At 55.4% G+C, this 23,567-nt stretch overlaps 1 protein-coding gene across 2 annotated transcripts; it reads right to left on the bottom strand.

The window, feature by feature from the left end:
- IL4R (interleukin 4 receptor) lies at positions 1 to 23,567 on the bottom strand. Of its 2 annotated transcripts, none has more exons than XM_058680429.1 (10): positions 23,437 to 23,567; positions 10,726 to 10,813; positions 9,960 to 10,098; positions 9,564 to 9,724; positions 7,628 to 7,776; positions 5,342 to 5,498; positions 4,455 to 4,554; positions 2,965 to 3,043; positions 2,286 to 2,335; positions 1 to 1,784 (listed from the first exon to the last, which is right to left on the bottom strand). In XM_058680429.1, the coding sequence occupies exons 2-10, from the start codon at positions 10,793 to 10,795 to the stop codon at positions 371 to 373; spliced, it is 2,319 nt and encodes a 772-aa protein (XP_058536412.1). In that variant the 5' UTR covers positions 10,796 to 10,813; positions 23,437 to 23,567; the 3' UTR covers positions 1 to 370. The 2 variants fall into 2 exon arrangements, with proteins under 2 accessions (XP_058536412.1, XP_004587175.2); XM_004587118.2 differs by having other exon boundaries at positions 9,564 to 9,715.

Below are 23,567 nucleotides of genomic sequence, written 5' to 3'. Positions count from 1 at the left end.
TCCAATTCAGGTCGCTGGAGGTAGCTCACCCCAGGTCCCAAATGCAGGATGTGACTTCATGCATGAATGCATAACCTTTGACGGGCTGTCACAGGAACATTTGCTGGGGCAGCTAGGGGCTAGCATACCCTGGCAGGTACCACTGTGGGGTCAGAGCTGCCCAGTGGCCCCTATTTTCATGGCATGTGGCACACACTGATGGCAGGAGAGTCCCTAGGGCCCATGGTCTGGCCAAGGTCACTCCTTCCTGCCGTGGCTCTCCCCATCTTTGGGAAATTTGTCTGCCTGGCATGGAAATACCTTCAGACCTCATCTGAAAACCTCAACTACAAGAGGCTTGCTACTTAGGAAACCCTGTGCATGTGGACCCCTAGGAATCCAGACCCACCACCCGAGGGGTCTGGCTTAAGTGCTGAGCATTGTTCAGGGTAGACCAGAAGCCCGGTGAGGCCTTTCCTTCCTCTAAGGATGCTGCAGGGAGGTGAGCTTGTTGGGGAGCCCTGGGGGGACTCCTGGGGGGTGAGGGGCCTTCTCCCCAGCAGCAGCAGCTACAGCAGGGACCGGCCACCACCTGGGCCTGGCCACCCTCCTCCTGGCTGTGACACTGTTTCAGGTGGCCGCACAGGTGGCAAGTGAGGGCTGAGTAGACGATGCCATTGGCCAGGTCATCCTTGAAGGGTTCTGTGGCCTGCTCCGGAGACAGCGGCGGCGACTTGTGCCTCTCCCCATCTGGCTGCAAACACAGGAGCTCTGGGGAGCTACTGGGGAGCTGTGAGGGCTGAGGGCTGCTGGGAGACCCCACATCCAGTCCAAAGGTAAACAGGGGCAAAGGGTGCAGGGCTGGTTCCCCAGACGTGCTGGGAAGGAGTTCCTGGAAGGGCCTATAACCCCCCTCCCCACCGCTGGCCCCAGGCACCGATGTCTCTGCGCAGACAGACCCGTTGGCCAGCAAGCTTGCGAAGGCCTTGTATCCAGCCTCTGCAGAAGGGCCGGCTGGCTTCTCTGCTGTGGTTGGCACAAATGCCCGGTAGCCACCGGTGGGAATGGGAGCTGGGGCCACCCCATGCTGCAGGAGACATTGGCGGAGCACCTGCTCCCAGCTTCCTGAAGTTGGCTCAGGTTGTAGCATGCTGGCCAGCTTGGCAGGTTGGGAACTGCCAGGACTCTTGGAGTCCACTTCCTCCAGGCTTTGGGCCAGCAATGTGGGGTCAGGAGAAGGCTCGGCAGGACTTGGGGACTGGGCCTGAAAGCCGCGGTATGCAGGGTTATCTGCTACGATCACTGCACCAGCCGGGTTCCAGGCTGGAGAAGTCACTTCGCCTGGCTCAGATGCCTCTATGGTGAGCTCTGAGGTTGGGGACTGGGCCCGGGGCTTCTGCACAGTCCCACCTGACGACTCCCCCAGGCTCGGCTGGATGCAGTGGCCATCCTGGTCCCCCAGCAAGTCCAAAAAGAGGCTCTCTGTGAGGCGGGCCACGATGCCCTCCCTGCCTTCCAGGAAGCCACGGCTGCCTGTGGGCGAGTTGCAGCAGAAGCTGCCTGCTTTGTCCTCCTCCACGACCTCCTCCTCGCCGGGCACCTGGGCCTCCACCAGCTGCACGCACTGCACCACACTGATATTCTCCGGCCACAGGACTATCTTGCTGGCGATGCCAGGGCACCATGCGGCCTTGCTGGGGCCCTGATGAGGCCCGTTTCGGGCTCCCTTGGATGCCTCTTCATCCCTCTTCATGCTGTGCTCCAGGAGACAAGGCAGGAGTTTGCTCAGACATGTTTTCCAGCGACTGTAATCACGAAAGGGTGTCAGGTCAGGGCCCAGTGTTGAGGATTAATGAGCTCCTATGCACCCTTCAAAACCTGACTTCAAATTGCCCTGGATGGGTAGCTTGTGACCTGACTTAATAACCCATTGACCTCTAAAACAAACCTGGTCTCTTGGGTGAGGAAAAGCCTGTGTCAGGAAGGATGGGGCTGACGTGGGATGCTATGGGAAGGCAAGGGTTAAAGCTAGGCACTATAACCCCTGGGAGGGGTGTGGGCACACTCGGAGGAGGGCGGAATATTTTAACAACTGGCATGGCTGCCCCAAGCTGGGTACTCTCAAACATGGGTTCTGCCTGTACCTGACCCTGCTGGTCCAAGAGCCAGCCTGCCCAGCTTGCTGCTACCCTCAAATGCCAGGCAGCCATGGAGGCAGGCATGTGGCCCATTCTGTCATCTTCTGGGTGCACACAGGTTACCACGCCTCCCTCTTCCCCCGGACCCTGGCAAGCCCAGACACTCACGGACACTTGGCTGGGTCCTGGCCCGGGGACCTCTTCTCCCACGGTGACATCTGAAATGTAAGAGAAGGCACGCAGTGAGAAGCAGCATGCACCGGGATCCCATATGGGCACCAGTTCATATCCCAGCTGCTCCACTTCCCATCCAGCTCCCTGCTTGTGGCCTGGGAAAGCAGTCCAGGACCAGCAGTAAGAACCTTGCACCCGCCTGGGAGACCAGAAAGAAGCTCCTGGCTTCGGATTGGCTTTTCTCTGGCCATTATGGCCGCTTTGGAAGTGAACCAGTGGATAGAAGATCTTTCTTTCTCAGCTCTCTGTATATCTGCCTTTCCAATAAAAATAAATACCTGTTTTTCTTTTTTTTTTTTTTTGGTTAAAAAAGCAGCTTCCTGGGATATGTCCTATGGGTGACCCAGGGCATCTTCTCTCCCCTCCAGGGGAGGGCAAAACCCTGGAGAGTCACTCCCCTCCAGGGGACCTGGCCCTGGCAGATTCAGCAGCTCTTCAGGGCCAGAAGAGGGAGGGGCAGGGGCAGCTCTGGGTTCCTGGGACCACAGGAAGCTACTAGGCCTGCCTCCTCTAAAGCCTTCCAAAATATTTCTCCACCATGCCAACCCGTCCAGGTTCCCGAGGTGTCCAGACACAGGCAGCTCCCCCAACCCAGCCCCGCACCCCGTCTTACCTGGGGCTCCTGGATGAGGATGGCTACAAGGTGACTGCGTGCGGGGTTGGGGATCTGATCCCACCACTCCTTCTTAATCCTGTAGGACAACAGAAGAAGGGCTTGGAGGGGGATGTCAACTCCACAGGCAGGCATCCTTCCTACCCAAACTGTCCCAGTCTCGTCTCCCATACCTGCTTCTTCGCCATTGGCTGGCGGACCACCGAAGTCCCATCCTGACCCGGCAGCAAGATGTCTTTCATTTAAGCCCATTCTACACATGAGACCCCATCAGGTAGGGGGGACAGTGGAGACCGTGGCAGAGCTAGGGTCACACTGCAGCAGTCAGGGGTCGCCTCTGTTCTCCCCTGGACCCCACCAGGAATGAGGCCCCACAGTGAGATTTTTTTCTCCATCACACTCCTGCGCACAGGCTGAGGGACATCTAAGAAAATAGACTCTCTTCCTGGGTGGGCTTGGAGCCACGGGGCCCTGGCAGGGAGGGAGGGACAAGCTGCCAATCCCTGCCCATCAGCAGGTGTTCACTCAGTGCTGGCAACACAGCGTGCCCAAGACCCCTGCCCTGGCAGCTGAACTAAGCAAGGGGCTGCGAGGAACAGGTACAGAAGCGATTACGCCACTTCATTCATTCATCCATTCATTCGTGGTGATGAGCAGAAAAGGGGATGTGCAGAAGAATGGGGCAGGTGCCTAGGGACATCTTGTGGGTGATGGCTTCCAAGCAGGGCTGGAGGGTGGTGGTGCAGGAGAGAGTGCTGGGAAGGGCTGGGAATGGGGCGGTCCAGGGAGCAAGGCTCTGAGACCAACACAGCCAGGAGGTGGGAGCACCAGGAGACACTGTGTCTGGAGGGAGTGATGACCAGCCCAGGGCCATCTGGGTCGCTGACGATCAAGCCCAGGGCAGGCACCTGCCCTGTGTCAATCCCTTGTCTAGCTGGACCCATCTCAGAGAGAGGTAGACTGAGGCCAGAGACACTGTGACTCTGTAACTTCTCTTCCACCACGTGGCAGCCCTCCCTCAACCGTCCCTTGGGGCCTGGGCTCTGTGGCCGCTGCCTGGTGTCCCCACTGCTGATTCCAACCGGCAAAGCCCTGTCAGTTACCAGCTACCAGCACCAAGACCAGGTTCAAAGCCAGATGCCTTGTCTACCTGCGCAACCGTCTCAAATTCGTCCGGCTCCGGCCCCATGCCTGAGTGTCTACACAGAACCAGGGGCCCCCTGAGGTGATAAAGAGATGCAGCCCAGGGATCACCTGGAGCCCTGCATTCCCCACACCCCTGGGGACCTGGCTGATGGAGCATCTTCCATCTCCATACTGGGATGCAGGTCTCCACAGTCCCTGTCCTGGTTTCAGCGCCGAGCAGCTGCTCAGGAGACCATGAGGGGCCAGAGCAGAGCAGCCCTTCCCTGTCCTCCTCCATCCCATGCCTCCCGCACACACACAGAGCAACGGGCTGGGTGGTGTCCCGTGCTGCGCCCCGGACTCACTTGATGGCGCTGAAATAGCAGGCCAGGCAGACGAACAGGATGACCACGCAGGATACACTGACGCCCAGCGGGAGGCGCTGCTCCAAGGGCGGCGCATACTCTGCAGGTGGGAAGGGAAGCCCAGAGCTGCAGACCCCCCCGCCCTCAACCCTCCTCCTGCTCCCAGACCCTTCCTGTCCTGGTAGCCCTGCCCAACTCACCTCCTCACCCCCACCCCACCCCCAACCTGCTGCACTTGTAGCTCTCCTACTGGAAACACAGAGGCCAAGTGTGTTGACCACTCGAGTTCAAAGCCCGACTCTATACATTTCATGCTGGGTAGCCCTGGGGATGTCCTGGGAAGCTTCTAGAAAGATTTCTGCCTCCTGGTAAAGGAGGTGCCCAGGGTGTAACCCCCACTGTAGCACCATTTCTTTGCCTTTCTCTCCATGCAGTGGTTCATGAAGATCAAACATCACCATGACAGGGAGGGTAGATCTCTGTCCTCTCTCTCTCTCTCTTTGAGTGTGTGTAAATGATTCTGCCTTCCAAATAAATACATACATCAAAAAGAATACTCTCCTGAGATGGTGCTCTGTAGCATTTGCCAGACTGCCAAAGGGACCCAGGGCACAGAAACGGTTAAGGATTTTGGTCCTGGAGTATAACAAGATGAAGTATGACAGCCCCTCCAAAGCCACTCAGCAGCCAGCAGCATTCACACCGGACTGTTCCCTGAGCAGAAAGGAGGGTTCAGCCATGCAACAGGTGGGCCCACCTGCCCCTGTGGTGCTGGCTAACATACCACGCCCCTCGCTAATGCTGCTCCTCGCGGTGAGAAACAATCAACCCCAAGGCCTCTGGCCACCATGCAACGGGAGCCCAGAGCAGATACTCTGAGTACTCACGGTTCTGCCAGCGGACGCTAGGGCTCCAGTCACTCCAGCTGCTGTTGTAGCTTTCAGCCCAGGCCCTCACCTGCGCTGTGTAGAAGACCCCAGCCTTGAGGGTGCTGGCAGCCAGGCGCACGCTGGGATCCCGGTAGGTTATGTTGTAGATTTTGACCTGGTAGAGGAGAGCGAGCCGTAAGCGTACCTGCTTGTGACGGGGGTGGGGTGAGGGAGGGCATGTCCCTTTTCTATCCTGGCTGCTGGCCTTCTCGGACCTTCCGAGAACCGCCCCCCACCACCTTCAAGGAGGGATATTCTGTCCTTGCTCCACATCAGGTCACGCTGTCTGAACATGGCCCCTATTTCTGACTCCTGCTGTGTGATCTTACGGAAGTGACATGACCTTTCTGGACCTCCACGTCGGGTCTCCTGCCACCTGAGTGGCTGTGAGGTTGGGTGCTTGGAACAGGGTCGGCCCAGAGAAGCACTGGGTGCTCTTCCAGCAGCCCCAATGGAGCCAACACATCCCTCAGGGGCTCCCAGGTGACTCCACGGTCAAGACTAAAGTTCAAGGCCTCGTCCCCAGGAACCTTAGCCCAGGAACCACTGTTCAGAGAATGAGATGCAAATGAGCCCAAGCTGCCTGCTGCCTTCTATGTTCTAAGATACATCCTGGTCTCCATCTTGATCCTGCCCTTGTACCACCCAGAGGATGGGCAGGACCTGGACTTGTTTCCAGCAGGAGTGGGTGAGGAGGTGGCAGATTACACCATGCACAGGTGTGATGGCCTAGGACAGTCATGTCCAGCTGGGTCACTCTTCCCACGCCCACATCTCTAAACTGGAGGGGCCCATGCAGGGTTTGCCCAGTCACTCGTGCAGTGCCTAGCTGCCACGGGCACCTGAGAAATGGTGACCACAGCATTCACAGCCCTCGTCCGACTGGGAGCCTCTCTGTCTATGTGCTCACTGCATATGTCCCACCATATCATTCCATGAACCTCCAAGCCTCTTCCCTCTCTGCCTGGCCTGCCCTCCCCCTCTTCATGTCCTGTCTAAAAACCCCTAAGCAACCCTCAATTCCCAAATCAAAATGCCCTCTCCATTATCTAGTCTGCACTGAGGGGAACAAACAGCTCTATCCCCCAAATCCCACATTCTCTTTTTCTACCCAGTTTGAGCCACAGCCAGGTCACTTGCCCAACATCTACCCCTCCACCAATCAGGACAGGTAAACAAATCCACAAAGCCAATGTTGATGCTCATTGGTCTAAAATGATCACAGCAATCCCATTCTCTGGCCTGTGATTAGTTAGAGGGAAACATGCAGCCAGCTCCCACACTGACTGCTTTAGGTTCAGCCAGCTGCTTGGAAGGGCAGCTTTAGGGGTGGGAGTCTTTGTCACTCCTGACCCACCAACAGGAAAAACCAATGGTGACTTTTTCCTTCAAACCTGGCATCCTATGGCCTGGCAGAGCCTGGCTCCTTGTGGGCATTTAGGAAGTAGACCCGTGACCCCTCTGCCTCTTCCTCTCTGTCACTCTTGCTTAAAACAAACAAACAAAATTCTTGGGCCTGGCCTGATGGCTCAACTGGCTAATCCTCTGCCTAGCATGTGCCAACATCCCATAGGAGTGGCAGTTCATGTCCCGACAGCTCCATTTCCCATCCAGCTCCCTGCTTGTGGCCTGGGAAAGTAGTGGAGGACAGGCCACAGCCCTGGGACCCTACACCCACATGTACCCACATGCGAAACCTAGAAGAAGCTCCTGGCTCCTGGCTTTGGACTGGCTCAGCTCTGGCCTTTGCAGCCATTTAGGGAGTGAGCCAGCACATGGAAGATCTTTCTGCCTCTTCTTTTTGTAAACTTGCCTTTCTAATAAAAATTTGCAAAAAAGAAACTAATTTCCCACTACCGCTGCTGGAAAAACAAGGAGCACCTGCCACAGGTGTCCTCAGAAGTGAATGGGACTGTGGGTGGCCTTGACCTATGGCTGAACCTGTGTTTTCCAGGGAAGTTCTAAGCCACAGCCTCTTATCTGTCCAAAGACGTCCATCAAGTCTTCTTCCTGCGTGGGTCAGCCTTGAGCAACCCAGTGAGTGACCGCTTTGCTTTGGGCCTCAGATTCTCGGAACCGGAGACCGTCATGTGTCTGCAGTCTCACCCGCTCCCACACAGCACTGCCCCCCTCCCAAACTGGGAACACTCCCAAACTGGGAGGCCCAGAGGGCTCCACTCCTCTGAGCAGAACAGGGGGGCAGCTTCTGCTGTCGGCCCCGCCCCTACCCAGCAAGCCCCTTACATCGGCAGGGTCCTCTTCACTAGAGACCTTGACCATGTAGGACAGCGTGTCAAACAGGTAGCTCCCTGATGGGTACGGGTTGCTCCAGTTCAGCAGCCACATGTCCAAGTCAGCGTGCACTGTAAGGTTGCCGGGGGTCCTGGGTTTCACTGTGGAGTGGAAGAGAGGGGTGCATGAGGGGTGATGCAGGGGGTGGAGGCATGTTCCAGCCTTGGCCTTGCCTGCGCAGCATGGCCACAGAGCCCTGCAGGGGGCCCCATGGACATTAAGAAACTTGAGAGGGGGAGCCCAATGATGATGATGATAAAATTCCCCCAATTCCACACAATTGGGGCTCAGCATTAAAGCCGCTATTTGAGACAATGGTATCTCAATAAAAATAAATAAATCTTTAAAAAATACAGCACTGTTGCTGGAGGACTAAACTGCTGTAATAATATAGGGGTGGGGGATGGTGGAGGCAGAAGGTTGGAGGAGGAAAGGAAAAAATTTGTACCTATCTGTATCACAGAAAAGAATGAAAATAATTTAAAAAATAGACAATGACAAAAATGTCACTTAAAAAAAAGATTTATTTATTTTTATTGCAAAGACAGATTTACAGAGAGGAGAGAAAGAAAGATCTTCTGTCCACTGACTCACTCCCCAAGGGGCCGCAATGGCCAGAACTAAGCTGATCCAAAGCCAGGAGCTAGAAACCTCCTCCAGGTCAAACACACGGGTGCAGGGTCCCAAGGCTTTGGGCCACTCTCTACTGTTTTCCTAGGCCACAGGCAGGGAGCTGGATGGGAGGTAGAGCTGCCGGGATACAAATCGGCATCTATATGGGATGCTGGTGCGTGCAAGGTGAGGACCTTAGCCACGAGGTTATCGCACTAGGCCCAGTTTCTTCCTTCCTTCCTTCCTTCCTTCCTTCCTTTCTTTTTTTAAAGCACAGAATTCTACACAGCACTTCAGTGTCTCTAGCTTCCTGTCTACAGTGGTGCAAAAGGATGAGCCACATCACAATGCAATCTTCGGACTTTGGCCACAGTTGCATGCCACACTCTCATTTGCCAAGTTCCTGCTTCTGGATTTTGACCCACCTGCTTTAAAACTTAATTCTCTTTCTAAGCAACCATATCCATGAGATCACACATAAGAGCACACCTCAACATGTCAGTGGGGAAAAAGGATTAAAAACAACGGAGTTAATTTCCATGCACAAAAAATGTGCAAATCCATGCATACAAAGAGGTGCCTGAAAGCTCACGGAAATCACGTATTACAAGAAAATCAGAGAAGGATTCCAAATTTTGTTTTGCACCAAAAAAAAAAAAAAGTCTTTTTTAAACATTTATTTGTTTGACAGGGAGAGAGATAGATTGATTCCATCTGTTAGTTCACTCCCCAAAAGTCCATAACAGCCAGGGCGAGGCCAGCTCTGCCTGCTCTGAAAACCTTAATCCCTGGGAGGGGCGGTCTTTGGATGTTGCTTCCACTGCACAGTAGCGTTAAGACGTGAGACAGGAGCCAGAAGTTATTCCAGCGTCACATGGGGCTGACAATGCCTTTTGGAAGCTGAGGTTCAGAGAGGCTGTGTGACCTTCAGTGAGGACACAGCCATACGTGAGTAGAGCCTTCTATTCCTCACCATGCTGCAGCAAGCTCATGGCGGAATTCCTGCAGGACCGCAGGGTCCCAGCAGGGGGTCCACCTGCCGTGGTCAAGGCCACTGAGAGAGGCAACGGGAAGTGGAAGGAGCATCTCCCATGCACAACCAGTGTGTCTACTACTAAGGATGACCCTTCCCGACACGCCTTCCTGGACACTTAACTCAGGGGCTTTAAACAGCTGTGCCGAGGTGGAAGGTGGGGTTCCCGTTTTGAGGATGGGAAAATGGAGAAGGCTGGCTCCCTCCACCACTCAGACCCCGGCCCCGGCCCCACCCACTCACCGTGCAACTTGGGCTGGAAGAGGGCTGTCCACAGCAGCTGTGGCCCTGCCCACAGGTCCAGCTTGTAGGTGTCCCCTCCAACAATGTACTCCGCGTACATGTCACACACACACACCGTGTCTTCGCTGTTCTTGGGGATACACGTGTAGTTTCTGTGGATACTGATGCTGAGTCAGACTTGGTCACAGGCAGCCTGCCCGACTCCTCCAGGACACTGCCACGCCCCTCCTCTCCCAAAGAGCCAGCCACCTGCTCTTCCAGCTGCCCAATCACCCCTGCTCACCTCTGACCCCTCCCAGCAACCTGCACCAGGCATAGCGCCTAGAGCAGACCATCTCCTGGGACCAACCCCACTGGGCACAGCCTCCCCGGCCCCTGACACCAGCACAGGCTTACTCAGGGACCACGAAGTCCAGCAGGTAGGACAGGTGGAGCTCAGCGCTGCAGTTGATGGGACGGTCCATCTCCCACCGGCAGGTGGAGATACTGATGTAGTCGGAGAAGCAGGTGGGTTTGTGCAGGACCCGGATACTCCCTGGGGAGACATGGGAGTGCCCTCTCTGAGTCATCAGGAACCATAAGCCAAGAGGACAATCAGGACCAAAGGGACAGGTCGGAAAACCACGGTGGAGGTACCACGGGGACCAGTGCACACCATGCTCCACAGCACTGGGGCCAGGACCAGGACTCACTCACTGCCTGCCCTGGGACGGCTCCTGGCGAGCACCTGCCCCAGTGCAGGTGTGAGGTGGGGAAGGAGCTGTTCTCCCCTGACTCCCTGCCTCGCCATAGCTCTAGGCCACTCAGCACCTGCTCCCTAGGGAGTGTTTTTGGTCCGTGCCCAGCACCAGGCCCCATCTGAGCTGATTAAACTGCCGTCCAATCCACCCCAAGCAAACAAACCCCCGATTGTCACCTGCTCCCCTAAACAGCTGTTCTGCTGCTGTCCCATGCTGTTTCCTTCCACGGCCTGCTGGCGCCCAGCAGCAGGGATCTGGAACTAATTTGTTAGACAAGGGCTTCAACTTCCACCTTCAACTTCAACTTCCATCCGCCCCGTCCCCTCGCCTAACGACGCAATCTTCACGGATCTATGTTTTAGTTCTGGGACATACCCCAGGCCCCTCAGACCAGAAGGACTGACATACAGGGAGTGACTTACCAGAGCCTGCCGTCCACATCAGGATCAGGCAGCTCACAGGGAGCAGGAGCCAAGAGCAAAGGCACCCCATCGGGAGATGGGGAGGGGCCTGTGGAGACAGAGCGAGAGCAGGTCAGCGCACACCTGGACCCCTGTCACCTTCCTCAGGAGGCAGCTCACTTCTGACCCTGCTTACAAGAAGCCTTCCATCCTGAGCCAGGATCACACATCTCAAGAGCTACTTCTTTGGGTGGTCTTCCCTTGGAGAGCCAGGCCCCTCCACGCCCGCATCCAGGGGTCAACCTCCCACTTTGGACCATCTGTGAACCCCGAGCCAGCAAGCTGCCCTCTGGTGCCTCTTTGGTCTCCTTATCTGCGAATGGGATCCCAAATGGCCTCCATCTCTTCTGAGTGACATGAGCAGAGCCCTGAACTGGTGACCAGAACACAATGGCCTGCCTCAGTGTACCCAGGCTTCTGGAACAAACAAACAAACAAACAAACAAAAAAACGCCTTGGGCTGCATGAGGAAGAGAGAACCCCCTGTGGGCAGAAGCTGGGGAGTCCCACGCGAGCAGATGTGGCGGGTGGGTGGGGGACTGCGCTCCACTTCCCAGATAGGGGCCTCTCCAAACACTTGTGTCCAACCTGCTTCCCATCCCTCACTCCAGTCCCTTTCTTTCTTAAAATTTAAAGATTTACTTATGATTTGTTTGAAAGGCAGAGTTACAGAGAGAGAGAGACAGAGACAGAGAGAGACAGCCAGGTCTCAAACGGAAAGTGGAGTGGCCGAGACTTGAACTGGCACCCATTAGGAACTGCAAGCGGTAGCATAACCCATTGCACCAGGACACGTGCCCTGGGTGTTGCATTTTAGCAGCATGGGGGACAAAGATGCGTTTGAGCAAAGGAATCAGCTTTGGGGGCCACACATGTGGCCGAGGTGATGATTTCCACTCGCTGTTCAGGGCGTGCAGGGGCTGGAAAGCACCTCAGGGGTCCCCTGCCTCAGTTCAGTGATACGTTGCCACCTACCCTTGGCTTGCTCTCCTTGTCTTATGAGGCACCCACTCCCAAGTGATGGCTGCTGGAAAGAGCGCCCCGTGCTGAGCCAAGCTTTTATTTATTTTTATTGGAAAGGCAGATCAGATTTACAAAGAGCAGGAGAGACAGAAAGATCTTTCATCTGCTGGTTCACTCCCCAAGTGGCTACAATGGCTGTAGCTGAACCGATACAAAGTCAGGAGCCAGGAGCATCTTCTGGGTCTCCCACATAGATGCAGGGTCCCAAGGCTTTGGGTCATCCTTGACTACTTTCCCAGGCCACAAGCAGGGAGCTGGATGGGAAGTAGAGCTGCCAGGACACACACTGGCACTCATATGGGATCCTGGCCCATGCAAGGTGAGGATCTTAGCCATTGACCTATCACGCTGAACCCTCAAATTTTATAAACAATTCTCTTTAAGAAGGCCCCCTCATCTAGGCAAAGGGTTAACTCAGAATGAAATCCAGGCCTCTGTGTGATAACAGCGAATCCCAAAAAGGCAATCACACACCACTGCACACACCACGAACCCATGACACCTTCCTGAGATTGTGAGCAGTGTGACAGAAAACAGACACAGTGCTGCCCGAGGCTGAGGGCGGGGGTGGGCGGGCCGGACCTTGCATGCAGCCATAAAAGGGCACAGGAGGGCTCCCTGTGGTGACGAGGCCTTGTGGGTCTCTTGTCTGCGGGGTGGATGTCCAGAAACCCCCCATGGGATCCAGCTGTGTAGACTGAACACATGTGCACACACACAGTGATTTAACTGTGAGCACATGTGCACACACACACACACGTGTACATGCATTCAGGGAGCCCAGCGACCATCCTGGCAACACCCAGGTCAGGATGTGTAAGCTAACGACCGCCAGTGCGGGATCTGAAGGGTACAGAAAGACAGTACTCTTCTTACAACTGCACACGCATCTGCAACGATCTGAAAATAAAAAGCTTTACAAAAATGAAGAATAAAATCCAAGATCCCTGATGATCCAGCCCACCACCCTCAGATGCCCCCTCCTCATGTCCTTCTCTTTGTCCCCTGACAACTGGATACCCTCTCTCGCTCCCTTCCCCCTTCAAGCCGTCCATACTTTGGAGAGGCCTCCTTGGAGCCCTTATCACAGCACCTGTGGCCCAGAAGTTATCACCATCTCAAATCTTATTAGTGAAGTTACACACATGAATGTTCATTTCATTTTGAGATGCACGTGGCCAAGTTAACAAGATTCGACTGCAAAAAAAAAAAAAAAAAAAAAAAAATTTCAACATCCCTAGATCAAAGATCTTAAAAATTAATGGAACGTGGACAAAAAAAAAAAAAAAAAAAAAAAAAAAAAAAAAAAAAACCTAGGAAAAGGCAGAAAGCCACATCACAAAGGGTTCATGGCCTTAACAGATAGAGATTTTTCAACTCGCTAAGACCAACAGCCCTGTGGGAAAGACAGGGCTCACAGAAGGGCATCCATGGCTCACAGAAGTGGCCCACAGTAGGCTGCCAGCTTACAGAGAAGGCTGTAAATGATAACTTGCCGTTTGCAGTAGGCGTTCACCTGTGCAGGTATGTGAACGGCTGGTCTCCTCTGAGAGCATCCAATGCCCAAGAGGACCGAGGTGTTTTTGCTTGTTAAGGATTAATTATTTTTTTCCTTTGAAAGGCAGATTTTACAGAGAGGAGGAAAGATGGAGAGAGACACATCCTCCATTCACTGGTTCATTTCCCAAATGGTCACCATGGCCAGAGCTGGCAGCCTACTGTGGTGACCTGCAGGTACCCACAGCTTGCCCAGCTCAGCCAGGTGCAGGGGCCTCCCGCACTTCTTGCCTCCTGACTCAGAACCTGTCTTGAGAGTTCCTGCTCTGAAGCCACCCTAGAGCTTACTCTGGTGTCTAGGACATCTGGGCCCAGCTGGCAGGGGCCCAGGGACATGCTGGCTGCTCCCAGGGCAGCAGCAGGCCAGCCAGGGTTTATAGCATCGGCCGCTGCATCTGCAGCTTCACCGCAGATGGTGATGTCCCCAAATAACCTGGGTCCTGCCAGGCTGCTCCAGCCCTGCTCAGCAGGAGTGACAGAGTGCCCAGCCTGCCTTGAGTGCCTGCTGTCTGCTCCCAGCTCTCAGCCTCTGGCACTTCCCCAGCACCTGCTAAGCGCCAGCCTCTACAGAGGCTCTACACCACCCACTCACTCATTTATCCACCATCTGTCCATCCAGCCACCCACCATCCATTTATTCATTCTTTTCTTTCACAAATTGTGTGAGTGAGACTGGGAGTCACCAGAGATTTCCAAGCAAAGTGATACAATGGGGCTTTTAAAAGGTCGGGGTGGGAAGAAGGGCAATGTTGTGGTACAGCTACCTAAGCTGCCAGTTGGGAACTCCTGCATCCCATATCACAGTGCTGGCATCGAGTCCCAGCTCCTTGGCCTCTGGCTCAGCTCCAGTATAATGTCTGGAGAGGCAGCAGCGATGGCTCAAGTGCTTGGGTGTCTGCTACCCACGTTGGAGGAGAGCCAAACTGGGTCCTGGGCTCCTGGTTTCCATCTGATTTGGCCCTGGCTGCCCCTGGCTGCTGCAAGCATTTGGCAAGTGACCAAGATCTTTCAGTGATGGAAGATTCTCTCCCTCTTTCTTGTTCTCTCTGCCTTTCAGATAAACAAACTTTAAAAAAAAAAAAAAACAAAGAGCCTCTGGCTGGGGGTGGGAGATGAAAGGTCATGGGTCAAGGGCAGAGACAAGGCCAGTGAGGAGGCTGCTGTTCTGGCTCCATGCCAGATACAGGGGCTTACCCCAGTGGTGTAGGGAGGAGGATGGTAAAAGGGACTGGCTGGAACCTGGCTCCGGGTTGAAGGTTCCATCAGCAGGATTCCCCAACAGCATGGCTGGTAGGTGTTGGGGCGGAGGGCTAAGGGTGCAGGAGGCACAGAGCATTCCGCCTGAGCTCTGTGTGGATGGGGGAGGGGCCAGTGTAAGAAACGGGCCGCTGGGGCTCAAGGGGTTCAGCATGACACAAGCGCAGGCAGGTGAGGGCACTGCAGGTCCCCTGATGCAAAAAGCTCTGGCACCTGCGCTCCGCTCCGATCACCTGCCCTGCCTCCAGGGACCGCCACCCCCCACACTCTCCGCCCACTCAGCACAGGGCAGGTGCTCACAGCACAGCCACCTGCACGTCACCTTCTGCTCAACACCTAGACAGTGCTGCCCGATGACCTCCCTGGGAGGCAAGTTCAGTGCCCGAGCCCATTGTACAGATTCAAAAGGTTTGTGAGAGAGGCATGAGAAGAGAGAAGAATGAACAAGAATAGCCAGACTGGGGAGGGGGCGCGCTTCCCACTTGCCTAGCTGGGCCCTTGAGAAGGGGAAGTTCTGGGAGAGAAGGCGGGTGTGGGTAGACAGCAGCCCAGGTTCCGTGGGGAGAAGCACTCAGGGGTCTGAAGCAGGAGTGATGCTCCAGGGGTCTGGGGCTACATGGGGTGCAGGGAACTGGGGGCTGGGCAGTGGCTCCAGGGGTGCAGAGCCTGAAGGTTCAGGCTGGACACAAAGGCTGAGGGCTCTGGAGGTGTGACTGTCTTGTCGTGACACAGCAGTGCAAACATCTGCAACTGACACTTGGGACCCAAGCACTCCCACCCTGGATCCCGGAAGCCAAGTCCAGTTTGAGAAGGGAAGTTTGCCAGGGCCCCCGCCCCCCGCTCTCTGCTGCCTGACCTGCCTCGTACCAAAAGGTGCCATCCCACCACCTGGGTTAGGCATGCCCTCTCTCACAAGGCCAGAGGCTGTTCCAGAGCCCGGCACAGAGCCTGGCACACACCAGGGGCTTCCAGAAACATCTGCTGGTTGTCCAAAGGGTCCCCTGCCACGTCCCAGCCTTTCAGTATCCACTTCTCACCACCAAGTCAACATGCATCAGTTCTGGCATGGAGTGTCCCTGAAGGCCAGCTGGGTGGCAGGGACCCTGTGGGGATGATTCGAGGCCCTAGGAGCAGGGACGCCACCTGACACCAACACACTGATTCCATCTGCTTGTATTAGCAAAGACTATCACAGTTCCCGGGGACCTGAGGCTGGCAGATGTCTCCCCCACCAACTGTCCCCAGGTCCCCCCTCCCAGCAGGCCAAGGCACCCTAGGCCACTCAGCCCATGGATCCCATTACCCCCAACTTCAGCCTCCATCCCTGACTCATCAGACCCAGCGTAGCATTAGACCCACCCCCACTCCCATGCTTGTTCAACCCTGACCCCAACACTGAGAAACACAGCACTGCTGTGAATCCCAACCCCCTCCCCAACCCCACATATGGTAGAAATGGTGCATGGGAGGGCCCAGCGCAGTAGCCTAGTGGCTAAAGTCCTTGCGTTGTACTTGCCGGGATCCCACATGGGCTCTGGTTCATGTCCCAGCAGCCCCACTTCCCATCCGAATTCCTGCTCGTGGCCTAGGAAGGTAAGAAAGGACAACCCAAAGCCTTGGGACCCTGCACCCACGTGGGAGACCTGGAAGAGGCTCTTGGCTCCTGGCTTCAGAATGGCTCAGCTCTGGCCGTTGTGGTCACTGGGGAGTAAATAAATCTTGAAAAAAAAAATAATAACTGGAGTTTGAACCCATGCCTCCTGGCTGTAGGTCCTTGGCACAGAGTAGGCAACCAGGAACTCAATAATCTGGGTGTGTCTCTCCCACTTGCAGGAAGGTGTGGTACAACATGCCCCCTGCAAAGAGGAGGAGGCTGAGGCCTCCCTGGCGGGGAGGGGGGGCGGGGAGCTCAGAGAGCTTTGGAGAGGAGCCAGCCCTGCCCTCCACAGTGGACTTGCCTCAACAATGCCTGGGACTTTGCCCCTTTGGCAGGGCCAGCAGGGGCGCAGATCAGAGCTCAGCTGTTCCCTTGCCTATCTGCAGACAGGTGTGCTGAGAGGAGGCTCTCGGTCAAGTTCTCCCATTTGTCATACTCTAGGTTGTTCCTAGCACGGGTGCGGGTTCCACGCACCTTCAGTCAGGGTTGTGTCCTTGCTGTGGGGGGTGATGGCAAGGGACAAGAGGGCACATCCTAGGGGGAGTGGTCACGCCTTGCTCTTGTTTTTTGCTTGTTTTGTTTTGTTTAATAAGAGGCAGAGAGACAGAGACAGGCAGTAAACAGAGATGTCCTGCCTGCTGACTCACTACCCAAACACCAGCAACAGCCAGGGCTGGGCCAGGCTGGAGCCAGGAGCCAGGAACCCAGTCTGGACCTTCCATGTGACACTTAGATCTCTCTCTCTGTTTTTCAAGTAAATCCAATAAATGTATATAAACTCAGTGACAGTTACACACAAAGGGACACTGACATAGCCTTTTCCTAGCCATTTTTCTACAAATTTCCACAAAAGGGGCAGGTGTTATAGGGCTATGGGATGTTAACATCTCATATTAGAACGTGGGTGCAGGTCCCAGCTGCTCCACTTTCCATTCAGCTCCTTGCTAACGCACCTGGGAGGTAGCAGGTGATGTGGTTGGTTGGAGTCCTTGAGTCCCTGCCACCCACGTGGGAGATGCCGGGTGGAGCTACTGGCTTTAACCTGCCCCAGGCCTCGTCTTTAGGGGTTTTGGGGAGTGAATTGGCAGATCCCTCTCTCAGCAGTAAGTTTGATCTAGCGGATATCTCATAGATTTTTCCCATCCAGCAGAAAACATACCTTCTTTTCAAACACACAAGACTCGTTCAGAAATACTGACCAGAAAGTCTAGCCAAGGCCACCTCAACACATTCTCTGTCATAGAAGCTACACATACAATCACTCTAAAGACCCAATATAGGAGCCAACAATAGAAAACTTTAAAAAAAAAATTCCACCCGCCTCAAAAAACATTGAAAAGCACCTAATACTCTGAAGTAACCCTTAAAATGGAAATGGAAAGAGAAATAAGATGTTATTTGGGCAGAGAAGGGCAGTGAGGCCAGACTCCTGGGGTGAAGCCAAAGCTGTATGCAGAAGAAAAATGATAACCATTTAGCCTTGAGCGGATCGGGGAACAAGACAGACACACACTAGCCTCCAACAGGCAATCTCAGGATGGAGGGAACTTTGACTGATAGCAGCTCATGCAGTGAGACAGGTGGGAGACTTAACTGGCAAAGCCTCATGCCATCCCTGGGCAGCATATGGCCATGATAAGGTATGACCACAGACTGCATTATCAGAAGTACCAGCTCCTGGGTCTTCTCTGACGGGACAAGCAAACAGGCTGTGACCTTTATGGCTGCCTGACTCATGATGGTAGAGTATTGGTCAGGGCCAGGTCACCATGCGAGTGGGGTAGGGGGTCCCCCAGGAAGCTGGATTCCAATTCCTGGTCTATAAAGGCCACTGAGGCCCAGGTTGGAGGCACTGTATCACTGCTCTTCCTGGAGAAGTTTCATTTCCTCTTTCAAGAACCTCAGGCCTCCCACGAGATTTGCAAAAATGGTTATCGGGGCCTCTGTTCCCTGGTTGTCCAGTGGACACTTGGGTTCCTTCAAACTGAATCCCCCAGGCCAAGAAGCTCGGAACCACAGTCCGTGGCATGGGCTTCTGGGTTTCTGGGTTTGGATCAGGAATCTGCTGTTTCCTAGCAGGGTCAGCAGTGGAGGCCTCAGCCACCACCTTGGGGAAACGGTTGGACAGCCATTCACCCCTGCTTGCCCATGCCTCGCACAGGGCCTGCCTCACAGACCTGCTGTGCCCCTTCACTTGGCAACTCCCGCCCCACCCACCATGCTGGGGAGCTACTGCTCCTTCGAAAGCTGATCTGCAGACGAATCAGATCCTGTGCAATGTGGGGTTTGTAGGAAGCAACCACAGCCAGACCACACTGACAGGGGGGCTGGGCACGGGGATGGCAGGTGCACAGTCAATAGGGTAACCACGTACAACTCGAGAGCAGATGTTGAGTCCAGGACCCACTGTGGGTGCCTGGGTTCCACGTCTGCCTCTGGCTCCTGCCTGCAGTTCTCAGTTCAGGTGCACCCTGGAGGCAGCAGGTGACAGCTTGGGGGACTGGATTCCTACTTGCACCTGGGAGATCTGGACTACGCTCTTGGCTCCCAGTTTCAGCCCCAGCCCAACCTTGGGGGAGAGAGCCAAGGAATGAGAATAGTTCCTACATTCCATTCATGCATTCATTCTTTCTATGTATCTGTCTATCACCTGCTTTGTCTAGCTCTCTAGCTCTGGCGCTATCCCTTCTGCCTCACGGTGGGAGGGTCCTCAGCACTTCAGGTAGTATTCACTGTGTTTAAACACAGTGGTGACGGCCTGGCGTGTTAGCCACTAGTGGCTAAGTCCTTACCTTGCACGTGCCAGGATCCTGTATGGACACACTTCGTGTCCCAGCGGCCCGGCCTCCTATCTATCCAGCTCCATGATTGTGGCCTGGGAAAGCAGTCGAGGACGGCCCAAAGCCTTGGGACCTTGCACCTGTTTGGGAGACATGGAAGAAGCTCCTGGCTTTGGATCAGCTCAGGTCTGGCTGTTGCAGCCATTTGGGGAGTGAATCAGCGGACGGAAGATCTTCCTCTCTGTCTCTCCTCCTCTCTGTAAATCTGACTTTCCAATAAAGATAAACAAATCTTAAATTAAAACAAAACACACACACAATGGCGAACAGCCTGAGGACTCTACACCTTTCAGGTGCCCTGCCTTGCTGTGGGACCCCTGGCTGGTTACTGAACCTTTCTGTGCCTTCGTCATAGCATCTACAGACAGTGGCTGGAACTCACCGTGTTATGACGAAAGTTCAGGGAGATTAGGCAGGTGTCTGGCACCTGCAAATTACCCTGACCTCCATTCCGTCCAACCACACCCGTTCTCAGGTACACCAACACTGTCCCTACCTCAGGGCCCCCACAGGTGTGTTTCCCATCTGGAGCCCTCCTCTCCTGCATACCCTGCTCATCTGCCTTCAGGTTTTGGACCAGCAGCAGCAAGCGTCCCCCCTCCCCGTGTTAGCACCTTGTTCCTGGGTCTCCCGTATCCTCATCTCCAGAACGTTCGCCGAGTGTGCACACAGACACACAGACCTCAGTTGTCACTCCACTCCTAGGAGCCCTGGTGACTTTCAGACTTTCAAGCTTTGGGCAAAGGGAAGGGGGATGCGTTCTGCAGGCTGCAGGCTCTGGCCCCTCCTCTCCTGGAACTGGGTTTCTGTAGACCCTAGCAGGCCCCAGCTCCTCAGCCCTGCCTACTGCCTGCTTCCTCTCTCCTCAGAAGCAGGCAGCCCAGCCCCTGCCGTGAGGTTACACGGAGCTCCTGGCCTGGCCTTAGCATGCAGCCAGGCTTCCGGAAGCACCCTGCCTGGTCTTGGCACACAGCCCACACAGGTCCCTGAAGCAGCCCACATGGGGTGAGGTGGCTCCAGTTCCCTCCCCTTCCCCCACCCCCCGGACCCCAAGAGAGAGTGAGTCAGTCAGGCCTCAAGCAGAAGCCGCAGAGCCATCACCGTTTCTTGGAAAGGCAAGAGCAGGCGCGTTTATACAGCACCAGCATGTAGGCCGGCAGGAAGGCCAGAAGTGGGGTCCTGCCTGCTCCTTGCCTACTCCCTTCCCTGGGCCTGGGGTGTCTCTCAGAGGTCACCTCCTCCAGGGGGGCCCGACCAATTACTCCTGGGCTCACCCTCCCCTTCTGAGGAACGGAAGTTGCAGGTACACTGTATGGTGAAACCCCTCTCTCTCTCCTTCCCTCGGGAGTGGTTGGATCTTAAACCCTAACTAAACATACTTTGTTCTCAAATTCTGCTTAACGTGAACCCATGGCTGTAACTAATGAGACCCCCACTGAACTCAACAGATAAAGAACTGAAACCTGAGAATTCCAGGCAGGGACAGGAGTCCCCAGAAGAGGTCCCCTGATCACCCCCCCCCCCCGCCAAGTTCAAATGCACCTCCCACCCCACCCCCACTTCCAAACCCACCTTGAAGCTCTGCTTACCCTTCAGCCAGGCCATATTCTTGCTAAATTTCCCCCACTCCCCTCTCGGCTTCTGAAAAGTCGTCCTGCTGGTTAGCCAGGTGGACCACTGCCTGCAGTGCTGGTGTGCCCCACAGGCACCTCCAATGGTGCAGTCCCCTCTCTATCAATGTGTCTGGAGAGGCACCAGAAGATAAGATCCAAGTCCTGAAGTGCCTTCCACCCTTGTGCAAGACCCAGATGGAGTTCCAGGCTGATTGTAGTGCTTGGAGGACTCAACTAGTAGATATAGGATCTTTCTCTCTTTGTCATTGCGCCTTTCAAATAAATATAGATATTTTCTTTAAAGTGCACAAAAACTCCTCTGCTGACTCCAGAAGCAGGGAAGGTACCCTGAGACCCGAAGGCACGCTCCCCACTCACGCCTCCCTACCACTCCGTGAGATCGCCAGCTCCCAGCACAAGCCGACTTTTTCTGCCTCGAATCTTGTCCCTGGCAAATTGGAAGCTCAGATCTAGCTCTCTGTTGTCAAGATGAGTTTCAGATTCGGAGATGATTCAGGTTGCAGCAAGGCCATCACCCCACCTGCCCCCTCCTTGACCCGGGGTCAGGGGAGGTTTGGCACAGCACTCCGAGATGGGGCAGCTCACACCTCCACAGCAAGCACCAAAAACCAGAGGCCACAGATCCTCGCAAACTTGCTCACGCACCGTCTTGCTCACTCCCGGCTCAGCACCGTTAGCTTTTATTAGGAGAAAGCTCAGGATTTGGAGCCTTGAGGGGAGCTGGGGCGGAGTGGGCAGTTGTCCTGTCATACAGAACCAAATGGCCAGGAGTCACCAGCAGCCTGAGAATGAGGGGGAGACCATTGCAGGTTCTGCCCAGTCAGCACTGGACCCTGAGCCTCCCACTGGACTTCCTGATGGGACTGCGGTTGCGAGTACTTGGTGTGGGCCTTCCAGGTGCTGGAGAATGTGCTAAGCGTCTTACTGAAAACGGGTGCTAAGACGGGTGCTGGGCATCATAATTCCCGAGCCACCAAGGACACTTGTATCCTACGTCACTGGAGAGCCGGGTCTCCCTGTTCCGGCTTTCCACGAGTGTGCCATACTGGGAGGTAACAGGTGGTGAGCGTTTGAGTGCTTGGATGGCACCCTGGCCTCCTGGCTCCGACCTGGCTCATCCCTGGTTGCTGCAGGCATCTGAGGAGGGAGGGTGAACTCTCTGTTGTGTGTCTCTAAACTTTATGACTTTTCAAATAAACTAGACATCCTAGACTCAACATCACTAACCATCAGCATGCGAGGCCAATTTTACAAATACTAAGAAAACTGCACTCCTGCCTTCCGATGGAGGTCCGGAGGCCCCACCTTCCAGGCAGCCAGCCACGCCAGGTCCACATCCCGGCAGGTTGGTCTCATCAGCTGGCACCTACCCCATGTGTGAAGCTGGCTAAGGGCCCAGCCCCTCCCCTGCCACAACCTGCCTGAAGATTTGTCCACTGCTCTGGTGGGGTGGGAGCCAGCGGTCACCCCCTGCTAAGTTCCCAGCCCTGCCAGACCGCCTCCCTCTAACTCCAGGTGCAGCTACTCCTCAGAGTGCAAACACCAGTACCAGGGGCAAGCCAGCCAAAGGGTCATGGAGCTTAATGGATATTTCTTTTTAAAAAGAAATCTTTTTAAAAGAAATCAGGGTGGGTGCCACCCACCCTATCTTACTGCAGGCCTCGACTGGCTGGAAAGCTCCCCCCATCCAGCCGCTGAACCTCAGGTTGCCCATCAGACTCCAGGATTTTGATAAAAACATGGGAATTCCAGAAGGCCATTAGGGGAGGAGCTGCAGGGAGGGAGGGTCCTCATCTCGCACTGGGCTGGGGAGGGGCAAAGGCGGGGTTCAGGTAGGGATGGGTCTGGCCTGGGGACATTCCCTGGGCCCCAGCTGGCCTGCCCCCTATCCTCCAGTCCCATCTAGCTCCTAGCAATCTAGATTTCATTAAAAAAAAAAAAATCGGAGTCCCAGGTTTTACTGAATCTGCATCTAAGGGGAAAAGCCTGGGAATCTGTATTATAAGCAAACAAACCCATCAACCACTACCTATTTTGGGGGTCCTTGGGCTGGGGGTCCTTTGATATTCATAGCTGGTAAGCCGCCAGCCCTGGCCTCAGAACACCCCCACCCACTCTTGCTCTGCGAATTGTCAAGGCGGCGTCTTCTCTTTCCCTCCCTCCCCTCCCCGCTGCGACAGTTCTGGGAAATAGCCTGATTTAACACGGAATCGGAACAACCACGTCGCGGCAACACTGGAAGACGAAGGCCGAAGGTCAAACGGGTCTGGCTCTTGACGGTACACTTCCCAGGGCCTCCCCACCTGCCCACCTGCCCTCCATCCCCACCGCGTCGTGGGCGCAAGGCAGGGAGCGGCTGCCCAGACGCGGTGGCTGCCCGGTCCTCTAAGCTCGATTCCACAGCGCCCATGATGTCCCCAATCAAGTCCCTGGCAGGCGGTCCCTTGCTGGGGGGCTCAGAGACAACGTCAAGTTCAGCGTCAAGTCCCCCAGCCCCCAATCCCTATACAAATACACAACACTCTCCGGGTCCTGCGCCATGCTGCCCGCCTCGGCAAAACAGCCAGAGCCTGAAACTGGCCTCGAGCTCGCGGGTGTTTCCCGCACGCGATCGCCCTGGGGGCCTCCGCCGGAGTGGTCGAGCATTTCACGGGGTGATCTCTCTCCCCGAGCTGGGACTCGCAAGTTCACCCCAGGGTCTTACCTGAGCGTTCCAGTCCCATTCGCCGACAGGGCGCCCAGGCGGGAAGTAGGGGAGCTCTGGGTTGCCCGGCGCTGGCTCGCCGGGCTTGGGGCTTTCCTGGGCGCGGGACGCCGCCCTCCCCGGCTTCCTGC

This window comes from Ochotona princeps, chromosome 24, assembly GCF_030435755.1.
Source record: "Ochotona princeps isolate mOchPri1 chromosome 24, mOchPri1.hap1, whole genome shotgun sequence".
Taxonomy (NCBI): domain Eukaryota; kingdom Metazoa; phylum Chordata; class Mammalia; order Lagomorpha; family Ochotonidae; genus Ochotona; species Ochotona princeps.
The sequence above is the reverse complement of the archived record's forward strand: the minus strand, read 5'-3'. Positions and strand labels throughout refer to the sequence as shown.

Coding starts and splice junctions, on each gene's coding strand:
- IL4R (XM_058680429.1), bottom strand. CDS start 10,795: ATGGGGTGCCTTTGCTCTTGGCTCCTGCTCCCTGTGAGCTGCCTGATC. Junction 9,725..9,959: donor CTGGACTTCGTGGTCCCTGA/GTAAGCCTGTGC, acceptor ACTCAGCATCAG/TATCCACAGAAACTACACGT. Junction 3,044..4,454: donor TGCTATTTCAGCGCCATCAA/GTGAGTCCGGGG, acceptor GTTGTCCTACAG/GATTAAGAAGGAGTGGTGGG.